General features: G+C 49.1%; 3 protein-coding genes across 3 annotated transcripts in view; 2 read left to right on the top strand and 1 right to left on the bottom strand.

Annotated features, from left to right (window-relative positions):
* Nucleotides 1-9,788, top strand: part of BLTP3A (bridge-like lipid transfer protein family member 3A) — a gene marked incomplete at its 5' end in the record, with an annotated part of 34,983 nt that extends 25,195 nt beyond the window's left edge. Inside the window, 7 exons of the mRNA XM_082494648.1 lie at nucleotides 176-372; nucleotides 912-1,063; nucleotides 1,172-1,319; nucleotides 2,310-2,581; nucleotides 3,455-3,563; nucleotides 4,184-4,299; nucleotides 5,679-9,788. Coding sequence (XP_082350774.1) covers nucleotides 176-372; nucleotides 912-1,063; nucleotides 1,172-1,319; nucleotides 2,310-2,581; nucleotides 3,455-3,563; nucleotides 4,184-4,299; nucleotides 5,679-5,804 — 1,120 coding nt within the window. The 3' untranslated portion in view covers nucleotides 5,805-9,788. The remainder of the gene's footprint in view (nucleotides 1-175; nucleotides 373-911; nucleotides 1,064-1,171; nucleotides 1,320-2,309; nucleotides 2,582-3,454; nucleotides 3,564-4,183; nucleotides 4,300-5,678) is intronic.
* Nucleotides 9,789-10,082: 294 nt separating this feature from the next.
* Nucleotides 10,083-13,643, bottom strand: TAF11 (TATA-box binding protein associated factor 11). Its single transcript, XM_082494639.1, has 5 exons — nucleotides 13,435-13,643; nucleotides 12,720-12,859; nucleotides 12,300-12,387; nucleotides 11,702-11,798; nucleotides 10,083-10,567 (listed from the first exon to the last, which is right to left on the bottom strand). Exons 1-5 carry the CDS (start codon nucleotides 13,627-13,629, stop codon nucleotides 10,437-10,439), a joined length of 651 nt encoding a protein of 216 aa, XP_082350765.1. The 5' UTR covers nucleotides 13,630-13,643; the 3' UTR covers nucleotides 10,083-10,436.
* A 1,898-nt stretch (nucleotides 13,644-15,541) lies between these two features.
* The window catches only part of ANKS1A (ankyrin repeat and sterile alpha motif domain containing 1A), a 106,726-nt gene continuing 101,531 nt past the window's right edge, over nucleotides 15,542-20,736 (top strand). Inside the window, exon 1 of the mRNA XM_082494592.1 lies at nucleotides 15,542-15,821. Within this exon, the coding sequence (XP_082350718.1) occupies nucleotides 15,607-15,821 (215 nt within the window). The 5' untranslated portion in view covers nucleotides 15,542-15,606. The remainder of the gene's footprint in view (nucleotides 15,822-20,736) is intronic.

Genomic DNA, 20,736 nt, shown 5'->3' with positions numbered 1-20,736 from the left:
TGTAGGCCAACTCCTCCCTTTCCATATCATTTGGATTAGAGATAGGTTAGATCTTCATCTCTTGGAGATGGTCTAAGTACACTCAAGTCTGACTTGCAAGTGTTGAGAGTCCAGTATCTGTATAATCCGGAGGCTAAGCTGTTTCGCTTTATCACTTTTTTTTTTTTTTTAATAGGGATTCTGTGCCCAAAGCAGAAGAGGGAGCGGTGACTCCAGGCGGGGGTGGCAGTAGCCGAATGCGTTTCTTCTCCATGAAGAGGACAGCATCCCAGCATTCCTTTGACACCACATCTGTGGATGGGAGCGGCCCTGAGGATGGGCTGTCTGTGGACAGCGATGGCAGTGACGGCTTTGTGATGCTCACAGACTCTGGTAACAAGCGCTTGGCTTTATTCTCTCCTCTACTCTTATTTCACATCAGTGAACAGTTTTCTGCCACAGGCAACTGAGTCATGCTGTGTTTGTATGGAATTCACTTGTGCCACTCCTTTTTGAAGGTCATGAGTGTTTCACCCACAGTGGCTCTTTCTGCTTTTTATAGGTGCTTTTTCTTTGAGACAAGGAGTATAAATGAGTGGGGAGGGTGACCCCTGCGCATGACAGTGGTGTTCTAAGGCATTTGGCCATACTAGAGCAAGGTCTGTGAATGCGTGCAGGTGGGTGGATGGTATATAGCATTTAGGAAGGGTTTAGTAAAGGCTGATTGGAAATAGGGCACACTGAGCATTTGAGTGGACGTCTTTCACTTCAGCTCTGTATTGCTTAAATTCATCTGAGGAGCTGGAGAGAGTTACCTAGAGGATGGGATAGGCTGATAGGCCATGAGATTCAGGCAAATGCTGAGATCAGGACTTCTTAAAACCAGAAAAAGAAACAGAATTGAGGAGTTGTTGTTGTTACTTCCATTTCAGAACCCAGCCTGGACCCACTTCCCTCAGGGCATCTTCCTCAGGTCCACAATGACACAGGCAGTAGAGGAAGCCTGATGGCAGAAGACGAGGGTGGAGTGTCTCCTGAAATAAACAGCTCCACTTCACAGAGTGAAGACCCTAGCCTTCAGCTGGTCAGAGTTCTGGTCCTTTTCACTGTAATATTGTCTCTAAGCAAATCTGGAAGCAAACTGTGTGGTGGTGTTTGTTTTAATAAGTGAGCTTGTCATTCGCTGTTGTAGGTTTCTGTCCTTGTGTTGAAGATGAATGAGGTGAACTGTGGAATAGAAGCACGAGGTGATGATTTGTCTGTTGCTTTACAAGTGATGAATGTGGCTCCAGAGCAACTGAACAACGTTGGAATGTGGCAGTATTTGCGTGGTTATCTGGGTAAGACACTGGCTCTTGGAGTCTGCTGCTTTTGTAGCTTCACTCTTATAAATTACTTTTATACTGGCCACCCTCGGGGAATATCTCATTTTAACTGGTACTTAAGTGTTAATGTTTAGTGAATTTAGGATTGAATACAACTTGTGTGTGAGGGAATGTGAATGCTAAGAATCTTTCTGTCAGTGGTTCAAATCTGGTATTTGAAAGATGTTTCCAAAGTGCCTACACAGTCAAGTTCTATGGTGCCTAGTAATCATTGACTTGGATTTCTTTTAATTGCTGCTAGGATGCATGAAAGGAATTAAAAGAGTGAATAAAGCTATCCAAGGAAACCTTGAAGTTATTCATGCCCTGAGAATAATGCTTCTCGGCTGGGGTACTTCCCCAGGGATAAATTCGAATTGAAAAAAAAAAAAGAACCAAAAAAAAAAAACCCAAAACAAAACCCGACTAACCAACCAAAAAAACCCCAACCCAACTCCAAACAAACGAAACCAAAAGCAACTACAATCCAAAACTTCAAGTGAAAGCATGGGCAGTTCTTGGATTGTTGATCTTTCCCTTAACAGTACTACCTATGGCCACGAGGGGGCAAAGTGGAACACAAGATTGAGTAGTGTTGAGGCCAGTGGAAAGAGTGATCACTCTGGAGAGCGGAGTGGTGAGTTTGGTCAACTGGTCTATACACAAAACGAAAGCTAGTTTTAAAGTGTGCTGAGATGGTGAGAGAGAGGGAGGCGTCTGGGTGCTTAAAAAGTCCAGTTCTGGTGTTAGTTTCTGTGACGTGGGCTCTTGGTCTCTTGAAACTGAGGGCTCATTTCATGTGAAGGATGGCTTCAGACTGCTGTCATTGTGAACTTGACTCCATTCTGCATACCAGTAAAGAGGTATCTTTTCAGGATACCTCAGCACTGCCTTTTCAAGGTACCTATTTTGAGTTTATGTCCTATTACTGATGCCATCTTCTGCAATGAGATCTTTCTCATATAGCTCTAGGAGATCCAGATGTAGAGAAGCCTTCAGTCCCTGAAGCTAGTAAGACCCAGCCAGAAGTGTGCTTGCGTCTTGAAGTGGGACCTAATGCTGCTGTGCATTCACCGCTCGCTGTTCAGAATGGCTTCCTTCGTATGCTGGTCCACAGTTACACAGCAGAGCTCTTCATGTCCTTCCTTACCAACCTTGGCCCCTTTCTTGAGGACGAAATAATCCCAGAGGTGATCCCCATGGAGATAGAAGTTGTGGATGCCAAAATCACATTGAAGGTGAGTGTATGGGGAACAAGAGGTTCCCCCCAGGATGGCAGCCTGGGCAGAGCTCACTTGCAAGATTCTGCTTTGGGATGCTGTGGGGTTTCTATGGGCCTCTGTAGATGTGTTTTCTTGATACTGTTTTATTTTGCTTCTAAAACTGCCTTAGGGGTGAACAATTACACTGTGGAAGTGTTGAATGATCAGACTGTGGAGAAATGGGAGTCTGACGTTCAGATTCTCTCCCTAGCTTTGTTGATGACCTGTTTTGCAGACTCAAGGGAAAGAATTAAATAACTCTTCCTCCAAGTGCTTGTGTGAAATGGGGAATATTTGACCTTTTCTGTAAGCATTTAGAGAATTACAAGTGAAAAACATGTAAGATCTGGTTGATATTTAGGAGGGGGACACTGACAGAAGTTCTTGATTAAACCTTTTTGAAAGCAATGCTTTGGCTCTACTGACAAGCAGGAACCAGTGTTGCTGCACAGCACCATGAAAATCTCCAGACTAAGGGATATTGGCTTTTTTTTTGGCTGAGGAATATTGGCTAGGGGTTTGAGTCGGGAATTTGTAGTATGACAACTGTGAGAGCAGCCTTCAGGATGATGGTTGTAGGCCTCTCCTCAACCTTTGTTATGACATGACAGAACTTGGTCTGGTCTGTGGGTGTGCTTTCTACACAGATTAAGACTCGCATGCAGCCTTATATATAAAGCCAGGCTTTTCCATATGGTGGATGACCTTGGTGAGCCCTGGCAAAGCTGCCAGTCGGTAACACTACTCCTGTGAAGGCTGGGGGCAAGGGGAATCCTTTGCAGAGTTGCCAGAGCTGTCACAGCAGTTAATCTCTTCTCTGTTTTGTTTTGTTTTTTTTTTTTTTTCCAGGATGACAGCCCCCGGGTATACCCTACCTCCCCTGGCCCTGTTCCTATCACCTTGGCAGTAGATCATGTCATTGTGAAGCGCAGAGATGATGGGGTGTTCTATCTAACAGGTCAGCAGCATCGGGAAACTTGGTTTATTCTCCCCTTGCCACCCCCAGGCTGTGCCGGAGCTAGTGCTCTGCGGTGCCTGGTGCTGGAGGAGACTAGAACTGAAATGTGATGGTTGCTGCTGGGAATAATGGGCTCTGGTGTGTGAGTGGTCCCTATTTCTGTTCTCTGCAGTCACTCCTACCAGAATGGGCAAATAATTTTTCGTCTTCAGTGCAAGCACCCGGGTTCTTTGGCTGCTCTGCCATGTTAATCTCTGGATGCATGCATTCCTACCTCTCTCTTTCTTGCTGCTTTTGTTGTTTTGTTTGGACAGCAAATTTGATACCTCAGGCAGAACAGGTTAATGCCTAAAACAATGAAGTGGCAGCCTGAATTCATGCCTGGTGTTTCTTTGAGCTCACATAGTCAGGAGGGATTACTGTTTCTTCTCTTTCTTTTAGTTTCCCCATTTTAAAATGGAAATGACATTTTTTGCCCTGCTTAAAAAGAGAGGGCGAGGAGAAAGGAAAAAAAAAAACAACCAACAAACAAACAACTGAAGTGATTCTTTTTGTCCTGAGAAGCCTGTTGTGTAAATGTCCACACCTGAATGTTTTCTATTTTCTATGCTTCTTTCCAGCTCCGCAAGGGGAGGGCTCACCGAAACAGGAAAAACCTGTGTTTGTTCTTCAGGAACAGAAGGCCCCAGCCGAGTGTGTCTTGGCAGCCCCAGCAGCAGGAACACGTGGACTGCAGGTGAGTCACTGCTGCCTGTTGCTGTCTGGACAACTAGATAGCTGGCAGTAGGCTGGAAAATTAAGTCTTTTGTGTTCATGTGTTTGCAGTTACCGATAGGTGTGGTGTGTTGCACATAGGGACCACACACAAAAGCAGCCTGTACCTCCCCTTGCAGGCATTCTGAGAAGTGGGGATACCTTGCCCAGCATAAACTTTCTTGTTCCCTTTCAGAAATCTGGCTGGGTTTTGGTTTTTGTTCTTTTTTTCTGATTGGCTCCATCATCCCACTGTGTTCCTTTCCTTGTTAGAAAAACAGGAATTGGGAGGGTCCCACAAAGAAAAGAGATGTTTTGTCAGAGTAGAGTAAGTCTTACAGCCAGGGAGTTTCAGGTTGCCTGAAGTTTCTGCTATTCAGTTTGAACTTTCTTTCCATTTTGATCCGTATATCTGAATGCCAGGTAACTGGTTTATTTTTAAATATGCGGTGTTCTCTACTTACATCTCCTGTTTGATGCCAGATCTACTTGGTCAATTGCTATGGAAAACTACATATTAAGGCTGACAGAACTGGACTGGGACTTTGGATTCTGTTCATTAGTTGCTGACACATCATTTCTCATCTGTCTCTCTCCCATTTAGCGCAGAGACTACATCTTCCTGTTCATAGCATCTTGTGAAACAGGGTCCTGGCTGGAACTGGAGCACATAAGCATCACAGTAGCTTAGCTTCAGTTTATTTTCTGATGTTATTGAACTTAATAGGAATAAATGCAAAGGCTAAATTCTTGAGTAAAAATATTTCTGAGAGCCCAACAGAAAACTCCTGTGCCATGAAACTGCAGTGGGATTTCACTGGTAATGTTTGATGACAGGATTAACTTTGTTCATGGAGACAAGAAATAGGAACGCCAGGTATCTGCTTGCTCCAGCTGTTATCTTAATTTTAACAAATCTATAGAGGTGTATTGGACCCTTTATAAAAGAAGAATGCAGAGCCCCCCCCCTTTTTTTTTTCCTGCTTTCTTTGTATAGTTATTTTCAGCCAGAATCAGTTAGCTGCTTTGCAGGAAAAAAACTTGTCCACTGCAGGTCTTGTTCCTATGCCTAGAGAAGTAAAAGGAAGTCTTAAGAGAAAACAGTCATTAGGCTGCCAGTGAGGGCTGTCTGACTCTAATAACAGGTATGGAACTCAGCAGGCACCAGTTGGCAAGTATTTTTGCAACTCAAACTGGGTCAGGTTGTCAGTGAGCTTTGTGTGCTTATGTCACATAGTGTAATTTGTTTCAAAAGCTCCTGCTTTGGTTTTCCTCTTTGAGCAGATCAGTGTGGTCAGTTCTGCCCTGCTGCTTACCTTTGGAAACTCCTGGTTTGTTTGTTCTCTTGTTTGTTTCTTGTAGTTAAAGGAAGTGCCAGAGCTGCAAAGGGAGCTTCAGACCATGAAAATAGCCCTTGCAGAAGCCAACATGGACAAGGCTCGCCTTCTGCAGGAAATTAGGAAATACAATCCCCTCTTCCAGCTTTGACAGTGAAGGTGCAGGCTGCAGCTGCTCAGGAGGAGTGGAGACCACCACCAGCACTAAGGCGGCAAGTTTGATTATATTGCTGCTAAACAGGTCAACCTCCTGGAGAGCGATCGCCTCAAAGAATGGAAACCAACTGTGATTGCAAAATGAACTTGAAAGAGGGTGAAAGGAAGGAAGGCCTGGCTGAAAAACAGGGAAGGAACAGGGAGGAGTTTCTGTTTGCAGCCACTTTTCTCTATCCTGGCACTGTGGTGCTGCCTCTGTCACTGAACTGGGGCAATGGTTAGCCTACAAATAAAAGGTCAGAAGTTGAGGGGGGCACCCTATGTCTCTTCACCCAGGAGTGGTAGTGACAGTGTTTTCAGCCTCCAGTTTTCATGGTAACATCTACAGATGGTCCATGTTGGGGTTTCTGCTTCTTTCAGCCTTCCTTGTTGTGTTCTTGCCCAATTGTGCATGCCAAAGAACGCAGCAAGAGGAGCATAGTTACTTCACCACATCAAAGAGTGACAGAGAATAGGTATGGCAGAAAACATTGCTCAGAGCCCTGACGTGAAAGCATGTGTACTGTTCACATGAAAAACAGAAACGCAGGAGGTCAGTGGGCGTGGGAGATGCAGGAGGGATTTCCCCCTGTGGAGGAAGGGCACTACAGCTCATTAGTCCTTCAAGAACAGGGTCAGGATAGTAAAAAAAATTCCTTCAGCTTCTCTTTTCTCCAGTGATTTGTTGTGTCAAGACAGAATCGGTAGTATATTAGACTTAGTCTAGTTCATTCTCACTTAACCCCACAATGTTTGGCTTTATTGATGCAGAAATACAAAGAAATTAATTTATTTTATTACCAGGCACTGTTTAAACTTTCTTTAATTTTACTGTCAAAGAACAGGGGTGAAGGAAGTTGATTAAGTCACGGAATGAGATGACCTATGCATTTTCTTTAGGATGCACGCTATCCTGAAACCATTGTATGCCAGTCTCACCAGTGGAGAGGGGGAGAGCAGTACTGGCTGCACGCACAAGGAAATCGCTGTCTGCATTCCCACATGGTCATGTATTTTTATTAGCACTGAGCTTTTGCCTGGTCTTAAATGTCTTTTAACAGGGATGTTGGTGTGTGGGTCAGGAGAAGGGTGCTGGCCAGGCCCCCTTGGGTGGGGGCTTACACTCCTAACTGCTCACTAAAGGGTGGAGATGAAAGAGTAGCTGTTGGGTTGAGCGTGGTTTATATTCTTGCCTTTTCTGGAGCTGCTTTCCTGAAGAGGAAGACGTCTCTGTGGTCAGAGGCTGACTTAAATTATAAAGAAAGAACGTCTAAAAGTGTTGAAGGAAAAAAAGAAAACCCAGTAAAATGCAAAGTAAGCACTAATTTTAAAAAGTAAAAAAAAAGGAAATGTCACTTATGAATAGCAAGAATCAAATCCCCTCCTGAAGGCAAACTGGTACATGGTTTCTTTGCTATACTGGTCTGGGCAATACATGGTCGATGTGCTGAAGACGGAAGCAGCTGTAAGGGGCAGTTGTGAAGGGAGAAGCTGTTCCAGAGCAGAACTTGCTCTGTGTTGAGATACAGAAGGGTGTGACTTCCAGCCCTCTCCATGCTATGGATGAACACCCATTCCCTCCCCTGTTATACACAGCATCTTGACTGTGTGCAGTTTGTTGGATTTTATCTTATTTCAAACTTTGATGTGGATTTTTCCAGATGCCTTTTGTGTTCATGTAAATGTACCATTTCTGATGCACAGGCTTTTTAGTGCATGTAAAACAGGTAGCAATTGCCACACGCTAAGTGCTAGGAAAAATCACAGATTATATGCGATTCTCCTTCATTAATCAGATGAAAACTTCACATGTCCATAATGGTTAGGTAACCCTTATTATGTGTTTTAGCTGAACACGCTCCCCAAAACTTTAATGGATTTTTCTATTTTTTTTTTTCTAGGTAAGCATTATTCCACTTAAATTAGTTTAGCTAAAGTAATACAAGATAATTAATCATGCTCACTATGCAAAGAGCAGCCTCTGATTTACAAGCCATGATGAGCTGAGGCCTGGAAACTACGCAAAAGCAAGCAAATAACTTGGGAGTTAAGTTTGTTTTTCCTACCGTGCTCTTATATACTTGTCCCTTTGCCCAGCTCTGGAGCTGTTGAACACTTCCACTTAACAGGCACTCCTGAGATCATCTTAGCTCTTCTTTAGCTCAAGGGGAAACAGGGATGTATTTACAGCTCTAGGCTAGATGTGGAGGCACTGCTGACTGTGGTTTGCGGAGAGCCAAGACTGAATTCCTTGTGGTTGGTAGCTTTCACTTTGAAAAAAGAGGGTATGTAAGAGAAGGATGGTGATTAAAACAACTGCCACTCTTAAGATCATCATCTTAATTCCGTGTTTGACTCCATTAGACTGAAGGTAGCTTCAAATAACATTTGTTGGAATTAGTCCTTGCGTGCGAGGTTTGAACAGGCAGCCTTGGGGCAGGCTGTGCTGCTGCAGTCCAGTATTTCTGCCCAGATCCGACTGACCAGTGCCTACAACCAGATATGACAGCAGCAGCAAGAGCCTGACCTTCCTTCTAGACCCTGTGGAAGCAGGTGGCCACAAATGATTAAACTGAGGAGTTCTTGCCTTTGGCAGAAGCATGGGAGCTGAGCTGCAGGAGGCTTCATGCTCACCACCTGCTTAGCCTGGGCTAGCTCAGATGTTTGGATGTGTGACTTCTGCCAGTTGCTTTCCCTCCTCCATAGGAGAGGATCACTCCTCTTTCCTCTTAGACAACCTGGCTGTTTTCTCTGGAGCACGTTCTGTGACCCATCCCCTGCTCAATGCAGCCTTTGGCAGGATAGATTTGTGGTACTGCCTGTGATGGAAAATGTACTAGAGCAGCCTGTCAGGCCTGTTCTCAAGAGGAAAATGCACTTTAACTTTTTAAGCGTCAGCGGGCATTTCCTTCACCAATACTGCCTCGTGCATAGAATAACTCAGAAGTAAAAGCAGGGGTTCCAAAATGCAAGTTATCTTCTGTAGATAATAGGACTCTTGCTGTGAGTTCCCATACTAACAGAAAGGAGGTAACAAAGCATCTATGTATGTAGACTTGCTGTGAAACAAACCTATATGCGAACAACTCACTGTAAGTACCATTACGAACTGCACAAAGCCCACACAAGCAGAAGTTGAACTTTGTTTGGTCAACCCTACGTGCTTCTGTGCTTGCTCCCTCTTCCTGTGTGAAGTGAGAAATATAAGAATGCTTGCCTTAGGTGGAATGCAATGGTATTCTTACTTTTTTATTCACTGATTGCTTGAAAATATAAGGCTGCTTTCTTTTTCAAATTTTCATGACTTCTCGTTTGAGTAGGTGTCCAGCTTCGTCTCCAGCCAGCTTGGGAAATGAGTAGGGTGTAAAGGGTTTTCTTAGACGTGGTGCCTACTTGCCGTGTCACGCAACTCCTTACCGCTCCCTCCCACATGCGCAGACTGGACAGAGCTGGGGCCAGGGTGTTTACAGCAAATTTCTTGCTCCAGCAACTCATGTCAACTGGTTTTGTTTAAGAATTAAAGCACTTCCATTGTTTTGTTTTTCAAGTACCAGTAAAAAGTACTGTAAAACAAAATTTGTCCTTTCTACGAGGCATATGTGTAGGAGGACAAAAACTCCACTGTCTCCACTGATGATGATTAGCAAAGTTTACTTTGTAGAGCCTTTTATTTAAGGACTCTTTCTGTGTTATAATGAGAGCCAACTTAATCCTTTGTGTAACTACAACATAGTTACCCTAGGAAGAGAACATGGCCTCAGCATCTCTTACATTTAGTTAGGAGAAGCGTGCTGAGAGGGGATTCCTGTATGTACAGGTGGGTAATGTGCAAGTCTGAACTTGAATTTGAGTTTTGGGCAGTATTGGAACTTTGTTGCAGTATGTTTCCACTCATGCATTTATTGGTTCTATGAACCATGAAAAGAAATTAAACTTGTTAACCTCCTTACAGGCTCACGAGTTGTTTGTTTTTTTTTTTCCATCCCCCTTTGCCTTCCTAATTGTACTGCTTTCTAGACAGCTTCATAAAAGTGGCTTTGGGAAGAACAGCCTAGCGCTGACTTCAGAAGCATCAGCTTTCAGCACACGTTCCCTTGCTGATGCTAATGGCACAATACATGCCCGAGGCAAGGCAAAGCTTCAGGAACATGTTGGGGTTGGTTGAAACAAATCATCCTATTGCACTCCCCCTCCTTTGAATCACACAAACACCATTACACAATCAGCATTTCCCAGCAAGACTAAGAATACAATAACAAGTTTAATGTAAAAAAAAAAAAAAAGACATAAAAAGACATTTCTGTACATAGACACCGTTGCATCTGTGCCAGCAGAAAGTATGACCCTGGTGGGTGAATACACTGAAGAGTTTGAGTGTTCCTATCCCTGCTCTGTTGAAGCGGAGGAGCCCAAAGCTCCAAGTCAGGGATTTGGTTCCTGCCTGGTGCTTGGACGATGAGCCGCAGTGACAGCAGGAGCCCTCCTTGCACCCACTGAAGTCTATACACAGCACTCCTGAGGGAGCTCCAGTCTCGTAGCTCTGCTGTCACTGTTAACTTCTGTCTTCTCTTGCTGATCTTGGGATGCTTCAATGGAAGATGATCTTTTTATATTTGGAATTGGGGATCTGTCCTCGTGCCTTGAGCCTCCTGACTGCCTCTCGCATGTGTTTGGGCTGCAGAGGTGGCAGCTCCCCCCACTTCTCACACACATCCAGCGCTAAACAACAAAACCCAAAGAGTTCACATAAGCAGGACAGCTAAGCTTAGCCAGTCTCCTACTATTTGAGCTTTAATTTTAAAGGCAACAGGTAATGTTTTTGTTCAGTGTCTACAGCTCACATTTTGTTAATACACAAGAACAAAACTGCTTTGTGTGCTTTGAAAGACAAGTGAGTCCTAGGAGCATCAATACTGGACCAGAATAAACTGCTTTTTAAACTACTCCAACTACTTGGAATATGCTGGTTTGAGTCACACAAGAACTAACAACCTTAAACCTTCTGCTCTAAAGCCACCCCTATGTTAGGTGGTGTGTTTTGGGTTTGTGCACAGCATTGACAGGAAGGTACAACCTACAGCAGACTGAGGGGCCAGTTTCTTCTCTATCATTTACAGTAAGTATCCACAGGGCCTGCCAAGGATGTGAAGCAATTAACAACATGAAGCAATTAGTGACAGCAGTGAAGCTGCTTATCCAAACTGCCTCAGGCAACACAGCGCTGCAGAGACAGCAGCAGTAAAGCTGCATCACGTTGGTACTGGTGATCCCGGCATGTAAAGGCCATGTTTTGTGTGACAAGTCTATACAAACTGGTTGGCAAAGCCAGTACCGCCTCCTCCTCCAGCCCCAGCAGAGCAGGGACACAGCTGGGTTGGCCTCCCACCCAGTGTCCCAAGATCTCAGCTCATCCCATAAAGGAAGAATCTTACAGGTTAAGAGGCTTAAATAACTCATTTCTCTCTGGGCTGAATTTGTCCGCAGCAGCATTAACAGTACATCTTTACTCCCCCGTTGCAGCCTGCTCACAGGCCGACTCACAGAGCAAGAACTTGGAAGTTATCCTCCTTAGAGAGGATAAAGCAGGAGGTCAGTGGTCACCAACCTCTGCTGACTCGTGGGCGGCAATAGTGATAGGATCTGAGGGGACTACAGGCAGCACCACGCTTCACCCCTCTCTTGGCTCAGCTCTTAATGTAGCTCTGCTGCTGCTGGAAGGTCAAGGGCCCCCGCAGGACAGCAAGACTGGGAACCACAAAGTGACTAGTCTTGTTCTGTGTCCTGCTCTGCTGTAAGCAATGAATTTACCCCATATTATTAACTTTTTACTCAACAATAACATTTGCCACTCACCTTCTTCCACCACCTCCCCAACAAAGACCTTGGAAATGCCAGACATAGCGATAACCACATTCTGAGAGACAGAGGTGCCGGTGATGGATTGGATGAGCTGGAGAAGCGGAGGAGGACAGTCAGCTGAGCGAGGTACACACAGCAGCAGTGAAACACTTTAACTCCTATTTAGTAGTTTGCACCTATCAAATACCAACCAAAGGCTACCGCAGTGAGCAGGAACTGAGCTTTAGAATTAGGTCCTACAGCTTTGGGCATGTACTGGTTGCCAAGATTTTAGCCCACCCTCATTCAGCTGCAACCCTGTACCAACAATTACTTCTCCCATTGCCTCATGGCCCCCTGGACCACCATTATTTAAGATGCACTCCTATTTAAACTGCATAAGCTGTGCATAGGGACTGAGCTAGACCGTAATGGGATAAGCTGATCTGAGGACAACGATCTCAGCCACAGGGGCCAGGACACAGCTGGAGGGGAGCACAGCAACCCACAGAGCTGGCTCGTGTCAGGCGAGACCTAAACACGACGGCAGCCAGGCTCAGCCTGCGTCCTCTGCTCAGAGTCCTGCTGAGGCGAAGCATTATTGAAGTCATACCCGTTTAATAGCAGCTTTGGGGAAAGCAGACCGGCGATACATCTCGTAACGGTTCAACTGTTCTTCAGAAAAGGAAGAGACCAGTATTCTGGAGTGGAGAGAATTGATTGTTTACATCAAAACAAAAAAAAAAAGTCTGAAGCTCTTGAGGCCACTGCAACCGTCCTGCAAAGCCCTTCTGCCACCCCAAGCGTCCTGTGGTACAGAACAAAGCCAGGAAGGGAAAGGCAGTAAAGGTTTGTCATGCAAAATGGCTGGGCCTGTTCAGGAGGGGAGGAATCTGTGACAGACCTATGGACAGCATTAACCACAAGCTCATTAACTGATTAAACAATTGTCATCTCCAGCAGCAAACCCAAACTGTGTGCAGTGCCCTCCCCAAACACCGGCCTCCCCAGGCGCTGCCACCCCGGCACTCACTGCATCTTCTGGATCTCGTCCTCATCCACTTTCTGCTTCTTCTCCTTCCTCTCCTTCAGCTCCAGCTTCACCTTCTTGGCTGCGGAGGGCTGCAGGCTGGGGTCCTCCCCATCCACCGCCTCCCCCTCTGCACTCCTCACCTGGGTGAGAGCGCAGTGTTTGGCCCCGCGGCCCCACCCCCCACAGAATCATTTAGGTTGGAAGGGACCTTTTAAGATCATCGAGTCCAACCATCAACCTAACACTGCCAACACCACCACTGAACCACGTCCCTCAGCACCACGTCTCCCCAGCTTTTAAATACCTCTGGGGATGGTGACTCCGCCCCTTCCCTGAGCAGCCTGTTCCCATGCTTGGCAACCCTTTCTGTGAAGGTGTTTTTCCTAATATCCATCCTAAACCTCCCCTGGTGCAACTTGAGGCTGTTTCCTCTCATCCTATCACCCGTTCCTTAGGAGAAGAGATCGACCCCCCCCTCGCTATCCCCTCCTTTCAGGTAGTTGTAGAGAGCGAGAAGGTCTCCCCTCAGCCTCCTCTTCAGGCTGAACACCCCCATTCCCTCAGCCACTCCTCACAGGACTTGTGCTCCAGACCCCTCACCAGCTCCGTTGCCCTTCTCTGGACTCGCTCCAGCCCCTCAACGTCTTTCTTGTGGTGAGGGGCCCAAAACCGAACACAGTGTCCTCACGGCGGGCCCGGCCCGGCGCGGCCTCACCTCCCCGTCCGGTGCCTCCGCCTTGGGTTCGCCGCCGCCCTCTCCCGCCTCGCCCTCTCCCGCCACCTCCGAGGCCGCCGGCTCCTCCTCCGCCGCCGCGTCGTCCCCCGAGGGGGAAGAGGCCGCGGGCGGCGGGTCCTGGGCGGCGGCGGCGGCCCCGAGCTCCTCCCGCCCCGCTTCGCCGGGATCCGCCATGGCCTCGGCCCCGCCGCGGCGCTTCCTGATGACGCAACGCTACGGCTGCGCGAGGGGGCTGCACCTTTCCGGCAGCGGGGCGGGGCCTGTCGCCATGACAACGGGGCTGCGGGTGAGGCGGGGGGGCACTGGGGGAAGTGGGGTGGGAAGGGCTGGGGGGCACTGGGAGAACTGGGCTGGGGGACACTGGGGGAACTCGGGTGGGAAGGGCTGGGGGAACTGGGGTGGGAGAACTGGGGTGGGGGGGAACAAGGGTGGGAAGGGCTGGAGGGCACTGGAGGAACTGGGGTGGGGGACAACAGGAGAACTGGGGTGGGAAGGACTGGGAGAACTGGGCTAGGTTACAGTGGGGGAACTGGGGTGGGAGCACTGGGGAAACTGGGGTGGGAAGGGCTGGTGGCAGTGCAGGGGTACGGGGGTGGCTGGGGGCAAGAGGAGATCCAGGGGGGCGTGGGGTGAGGGGGGCCCTGTGGGGAGGCCGGGGTCCGGGGCCAAGCGGGTTCCCTCTGGCTGTGGGAGTCTTTTGTGTAGAAACCAGCGAAACAAGGGGCTATGAAAAAGGAGCCGCGTTGCCGTGGGGCAGGTGGGGAGTCCCCAGCTCCGGGCCCAGACGAGCCAGACCTCCCCAAGTGTTACTGTGGGATTTCCCACCCATTTTGTGTCTCGGAAGCAGGGACCAGTTCAGACAGGTGGCTGCGCTCCATCTTCTCCCATGTTTCCTTCCAACAGGTCCCGCTGGGAAGCATGGGCTGAGCTGGGCAGGGTCGGGGGGAGCCCCAGTGCCCACACCCCGGCCACCCCAGCCCCTACTCGGCCTCAGGATCCTCATGCTGCCGCTTTGTGTCTGTCTTTGCTGTGCTGTAAAGTAGGATAACGTTAACACAGGGCTGCAGGATTCATTCCAGTGTACAAAGCCCGGGAATGTCTTTGGCAAAAGGTGCTAAATACGTCAAATTTCCAGCAGCGCCTCTATGTGTCCTCCTCCTCTCTGTGGTTAGTGGTCCCAACACCCCCGGCAGGAGGGTCATGCCGTGTGTGGAGACCCAAACGAACGCTCAGCGGCGTGAAGCCAGTGATGCCACAGCCGTGATCTGCTGCAAGTGCCCTCCTGCATGGCCTGATCCACACGGGATCAGGACGAGCTCCCGTCGCCTCCTCCAAGAGCAAACCGTGCTGTAATGGGCTCCCCTCGACACAGGGATCGAACACTGCGTGAGCCGACCTGTGCAAATCCCCTCAGAGGAAGAGAGCAGCTGTCTGTCAGGGATGATACTGTTAATATTATGTTCAAACGAACCATCTGGCCACATTGGAATTATTTTTTATGCCAAGCTTTTAGCGTTGTACAGCGGATCGCTGCGTCTAACCACTTTGCTTCCCAGTGTAGACTCATCCTCAGTGCGTGATGCAAAACGCTGCGCCTCCCCCGAGGCTCCCCTGTGGGGAAATAGCTGTGAAATTACCCTGAATAGTCACCCTCCCAATAAATGCATGGAGGGAAAACCCTTGCAAAGATATTCCTCCTTTATATACACACTCCTTTATATACATCCCTCCTTTATATACATCCCTGTGTATATACACCCCTGAGCTAACGCCCGTGGCTGTTTTACGCCTGTCTCCTCTGGCATATTAGAAATGTGGGAGACGGGATTTGACCAAAACTGGCTCCTTTCACCCTGTGGCACATACTGGAACCCCACTTTTATATAACTCGCGCGTTCAATGAATTAAAATTAACTAAAACGAGCCAAAAAATGAGGTGGAGTAAAAGCTTCATCGAAAGAATAACCCAGCGGGGGGTGGGGTGGGGCCTTAACGCAGGCTCCGCCCCACCGTTGTCTCCGCCTCCCCATTGGCTCCGCCCCAGCGCTAACCCCGCCTCCTCTCAGGCCCCGCCCCGGAAGGGCACTCGGGGGGCGTGGCCTGGCGGGAGGCGGCGGCGGCGGCGGCGGGCGGCGGCGGCCGGGCCGGGCCATGGGGAAGGAACAGGAGCTGCTGGAGGCCGCCCGTACCGGGAATCTGCCCGCCGTAGAGAAGCTGTTATCCGGGAAACGTCTCAGCTCCGGTTTCGGTGGCTCCGGGGGGGGAGGAGGAGGCGGCGGCGGCGGCGGCGGCTCCGGGGGGGGAGGAGGCGGCGGCGGAGGCAGCGGGAGCGGCGGTGTGGGGCACCCGCTGTCCAGTCTCCTCAGGTGAGCGCGGCCTGGGCGGGGGCTGAGGGCCTGTTGAGGAAGGGGCTGAGGGTCTGTTGGGGGGGGTGAGGGTCTGTTGGGGGGAGCTGAGTGCCTGGGGCGGATTTTGGGGCGGGAATGGGGCTCGGGGTCGAGGAGGAGGAGGTAGGGGGTGTGGGGAGGGAGCTGGGGGCCTGTTGGGTAAGGGGGAGGCTCTGTGGGCTTGGGGGGGCTGGTGGGTTCTAAGGCAGGAGGGGCATCTGTAGGGGGACAGAGAGGCTGTAGGGCCATGGGAACGGTGGGGGGAGTGTGGTTGGGGGCTATGGGGATTTAGAGTTGGGGGGTATAGTGATGGGGTGCTGCCATGGATCTGGAAGAGGGGTGTATGGATTGGGAAGATTTAGGGTCATGGGGGATTGTGTATGGGCCTGGGGGAGCTGTAGGGCCATGCAGGCAGAGGGTGGGGGTCTGTGGGGCTTGGGGGGGTGGGTGAGGTAGGAGGAATGCTTTTAGGGTGTTGTAAGAGTGTGGGGCAGGTAGGGAGTATGGACCTATGGGATTGTGTTGGGAGTGGAGGAGGCAGGAGGTGGGGGGCTGTGGGGTGTGTAGGGCTAGAAGGCGTGAGCTGTGGGGTAAGGGGCTAGGGATGTGGGCTGCGGGAATGAGGGGTTGTAGGGGTTTGGATCTGCTCTTGGGGTGGAGCATGTGGGTGAGAGGGCTGTGGGATAAGGGGATGTTGGAGCTCCCTGGGGCTCGGCGGTGTGGGCTGGAGCCCTGGGGCACACGGATGTGGGCTGCAGGTGTGGGGGGACTGAGGACGGCAGTCCCCTGGGGGTCTGGGCCAGTGTGGGCCAAAGGAGAAGGTGCATTGGATGGGAATCGGGGGCCAAGGGGATGGGTTGAGAGGTTACAGCGAGCTGTGGTGGATGCGGGGCGCACTGGGGCTGTGAGGATGGGCTGGGGGACCCCTGAGGGTTTGGTGCTGCCCGTGGGACGAGGGGTGAGAGGAGGCCGGTGGTGGAGCCCCGCAGGCTCACGTGCCCCAAGGCGAGGAGCGGCAGGGCCCGGCGGGCTGGGAGAGGAGAGGAGGCTGTCTGGAGTGGGCGCTTCCAGGGCTGGGTGCTGCCCGGTGGTGGTGTGTCCCCCAGGGATCTGATTGCTGCGGGCGACAGGGTTGTGGATGCCGCGGACTGGTGTAACTGGGAAAATGTGATGTGTTTGGAGGAGGAGTCCGGGTCAGGGTGCTAGCCGAGGCTGCTGACTCTGAAGCCAGGACGTGTGTAGGTTCCCACGGCAAGGAATGCTGCTGGATGAATTTCCTGGGGCAGATGTGCAGCCGGGTGTTCGGCAAGACGTCCTCTCCCAGCTCTTGCTCCATATACGCTCGCGCTTCCTCAGTCGTTTTCATGGCTTGCAGTAATACTCCTCTGCTGCAGGTCTCGGGTCGGCTGTGCTGGGGGCTGCACAAGCCAGATGGAGGGCAGAGTCATTTGCTTTTTTAGCATTTCAAGCACTGTGCTATGTGATTTGCTCTGTTTTGAAGCTCTTAGACCTTTGTTAGTTTTTCTCCCTCCCCTTTTTTTCGGCATCTCCCAAGGAAACCACTTGCTGGTGTGTTTCTTGAGTTGCAGCTTTTTGCCATTTCAGCTTCTCTGCTGGAAATGCTGCTGTTCCTGTTCCCTGAGCAACTGGTTTATATTGGGGCAGGGGGAGGAGATTTGAGTCCAGCGCTGAGTGATGCTGTCATGTGTGGCCTGACTATTTAAAAGGATGTGACTTGCCCATTTGTGGCCAAATTTGATCCACTTTTCCTTTCACATAACCTTATCAGAACTCCGCTGTTGCACGTTGAGCTGAATGGCAGAGACCCGCTGACACGGAGAGCTTGTGCTTTCCTGGTCCGAACATTTGCTTCTCTGAAATGTAAATCTGCTCTCGGGTCCAACTTTATTCTTCTCTTTTAATATATTAAACACTCTGAGCCCTTGTTTTGAGTGGGAAATTGCTCGGACCACTTCAGGCTTGTCTGCGTTAGAAGATGGATGTACTTGCAGGGTGTTTAGATAAAGTGGAGAGGGTCAGTGAGTTAAATACACACCACGAGTGTTATCAGCCTCTTGTTCTAACAGCTCCACTGTGCTTTCCGACAACGCGTGGTGATGACTGCAACCTTTTCCCCCCTGGTAAGACAACGGCTTGTGATTCCAGCTGATTTCGTGGAGTGGGCAGGCTGTTTGACGGCTGATCAGTTAGTGTGATTTTTCACGTGTATACGTGGGTTTGTGTGCAGACGCCTATCTGAAGGATGGTGGTTGTCCCAGCTGTCATTCATAGCTTCTGTGTTCATTAATTTGGCTGTCTTAAATGTCTGTCAGTTGACACTGTAACGATCCCTTCCTCCCACCAAACTTCCCAGTCTCTGAACCTTTTTCTCTCTGCTGTTGGGTTACAATCAGACTTTTTGCATGTTTACAAGAGTGGTTCTTGTTCTGGAAGCACGTTGGTGTTCCCAGCGCGTTGGGAGTCAGTGCAGCGCATCGTTACATTGCTGTGTGAAATCTGCAGCAGTATCCCTGTGTTTACAAGACTTTGCCTGGACGCCCCGTGTGGATTGTGACCTCTGTACCGCGTTTGTACAAGCAGCGGCTGCGGTCTTCCTCCATCTCAGCGTGGCAGCGCCTGTGAGGATCGGCCGCTCTTACCTGCGGTCACCTCTCGCAGACTGGCACTGGGGTTCCCAGGAGCTCAGGGGCTGTGGTGTGCGCGGCTGCAGCACTGGGAAGCAGGGGAATCGTTCAAGGGCTTGGGTGCCGCAGTGATTGATGCGTGTTAGATATCGAAAATGGACTTTAAACGATTTAGAGGCTTTCTGATTGTTTCCAGTCTGCTCTCAACTTGTTGGGCTTTTACTTTGGGTTAAATGACTCCATGTGAGAAGACTTGTGCTTGTTTCATAGTGAGGAGGTTTTTATGGGAAACAGCTGCTGAATTTACCTGTGAGGAGAGGCTGACAATTAGTTGTTTGGGGAGCAGCTGGGACAAGCTGGGCAGTGTTCAAAACTGTTGTTTTCTGGAGCGTGAGTTCAATCTTAAGTGCTTGCTTAGTGTCCCGGGGTGGGTGTGAGATGGCTCTAAGACACACAAGCTCTGCTGAAAGGTTTATTATAGTAGCAAATATACTCCTTTGCGTCCCCTTAGTATAGCAGCCAAACACTGGATTTGGGGGGTTTAGTTTCGGAAAAAAGTAGCCAGACTGAGCTTCAAAGTGGCCTCATTGTAGCAGAGAAGAGATATGGATAGTTGTTTTCTGTGTGCTTGTCACCCTGTCTCTGTTGTTGTCTGTTTTCACTCTGCAAAGTGTGAAATTAGCCCTTGCCGCTGGTGCCTTGCCTGATTACTGACTTCTCTGCTCATCTCTCGAGGTGCGCGATTCCTCCGGAGCACCTTCGCCTGCGGTTTCCCTACTTCCCGGGGGCAGGGAGGATGTGCAATAAGTTCTCTGCAGCAGGCATGGTATTTAATTATAGCTAACTTTGCCTTTCTGTACTCCTTTCAAAGTAACTTCAAGGGTTTGGAAACAGGGAATGTGAAATTTTGTCTGCCTGACACTTCACGGAAAGTTGAAGATTGGCAAATTAAAGGGACCTGATGCTGTGGGAGGAGGGAGGAAGGGCAGAGGTGACAGAAAAGAGTCTGCACAGTGTCCGCCCCCCACCAACCCCTGCCTTCCCCGGAGTGCAGCATCCCAAGGTACGCAACAGGTCAAGAACAATTTTGGAATAACTTTTAAAGTTGAAGGGTTTTCTCTTAAATCTTATTCCTGATTATTTTTTTTTCCCTAATGATGATTAAATACATTTTCTAAATTAAAAACAGTAAATAAGGACTGGACATGTGCCCAGAGAAAGTCACGGTGCCAATTAAGTGGAAGCATTAATGGAAGTAGTGAGTTGATGGAGAAGGGTAAGGTGCTTGAGTTGGTGGCTAACTTTTAATCAAGGCTCTGCAGTGCAGGAAAGCTGCTTAAATAGTAGATGTCTTCAGTGCTGGTGTAAAGAAATCACAAAATAGGTATCTGGAGCAGGGATTTAGTTTTTTGTATGTATGATAAAGCTGTATCTGAGAGAATTTAGGTAACAAAGCTTTGTCATTGAGATCTGGAAGTATTTAGAAAAGGGGGTTTTATCCTTGCTCAGAAGTGTGTCCTGCCACAAGCCTCCGGCGAAATGCCCTTGTGCCTTTTCTAAGGGCCAAACAGGATTTCTTAGTTGGGCACCTGTGAAAAGCATCTCTGACACCCATGTGATTGCTTTGCAAAATTGCAGTCAGCCTGCAAGAGGAGAGGGTGGCCAGAGTTGCGGGGGTAGGGGTCTGCATCAGCTGTAGAGAAAAGACAGGTTACTTACTTTTTAGGGATGTGTGTGGTGTGGGAAACTTTATCTTTTCACTGCTAGAACATGGGAACTTTTCTAATTAATGGTTTCTTACCCCTTGGTTGTGGTGGAGAAACCTCTCCATGGTCAGTTCTGTACATTTCATGTTTTCCCTTCCTCAAACAACTTTTGGCAGCCTTCCTCTTTTTGCACGGAGATTTTGATACCTGGTCCTGCTGAAGCTGCTCACGTATTTAGAGGTGTCTCCTGATAAGGGAGCTGCTGAGCTGTCCTCCGTCCCCTGAAGCTCATCCCAAAACCATGGTCGCAGACGCTTAGCTGTCACAGAGCTCCTGTGTTCTTCCTCTGTCTGATTTCGGGTCTCTTTGGTGTCAGCACCGTATTTAGTTCCTATTTCTATGTCTCACTGTTTGGACGACCTGTTCTTGAGAGACCATTTTCCCTTCTGAGGTGCCGGTCCCAGCTTTTTCTGTGAAGTTCTGCAACGTTTCAGACATCTCAAAAATGAAGTTTGGAATTAGGTACAAAGCAGGCGTTTCCTG

This window comes from Vanellus vanellus (genome assembly GCF_965231255.1).
Source record: "Vanellus vanellus genome assembly, chromosome: 23".
Lineage (NCBI taxonomy): Eukaryota > Metazoa > Chordata > Aves > Charadriiformes > Charadriidae > Vanellus > Vanellus vanellus.
This window is presented reverse-complemented; position numbering and strand designations above follow the sequence as displayed.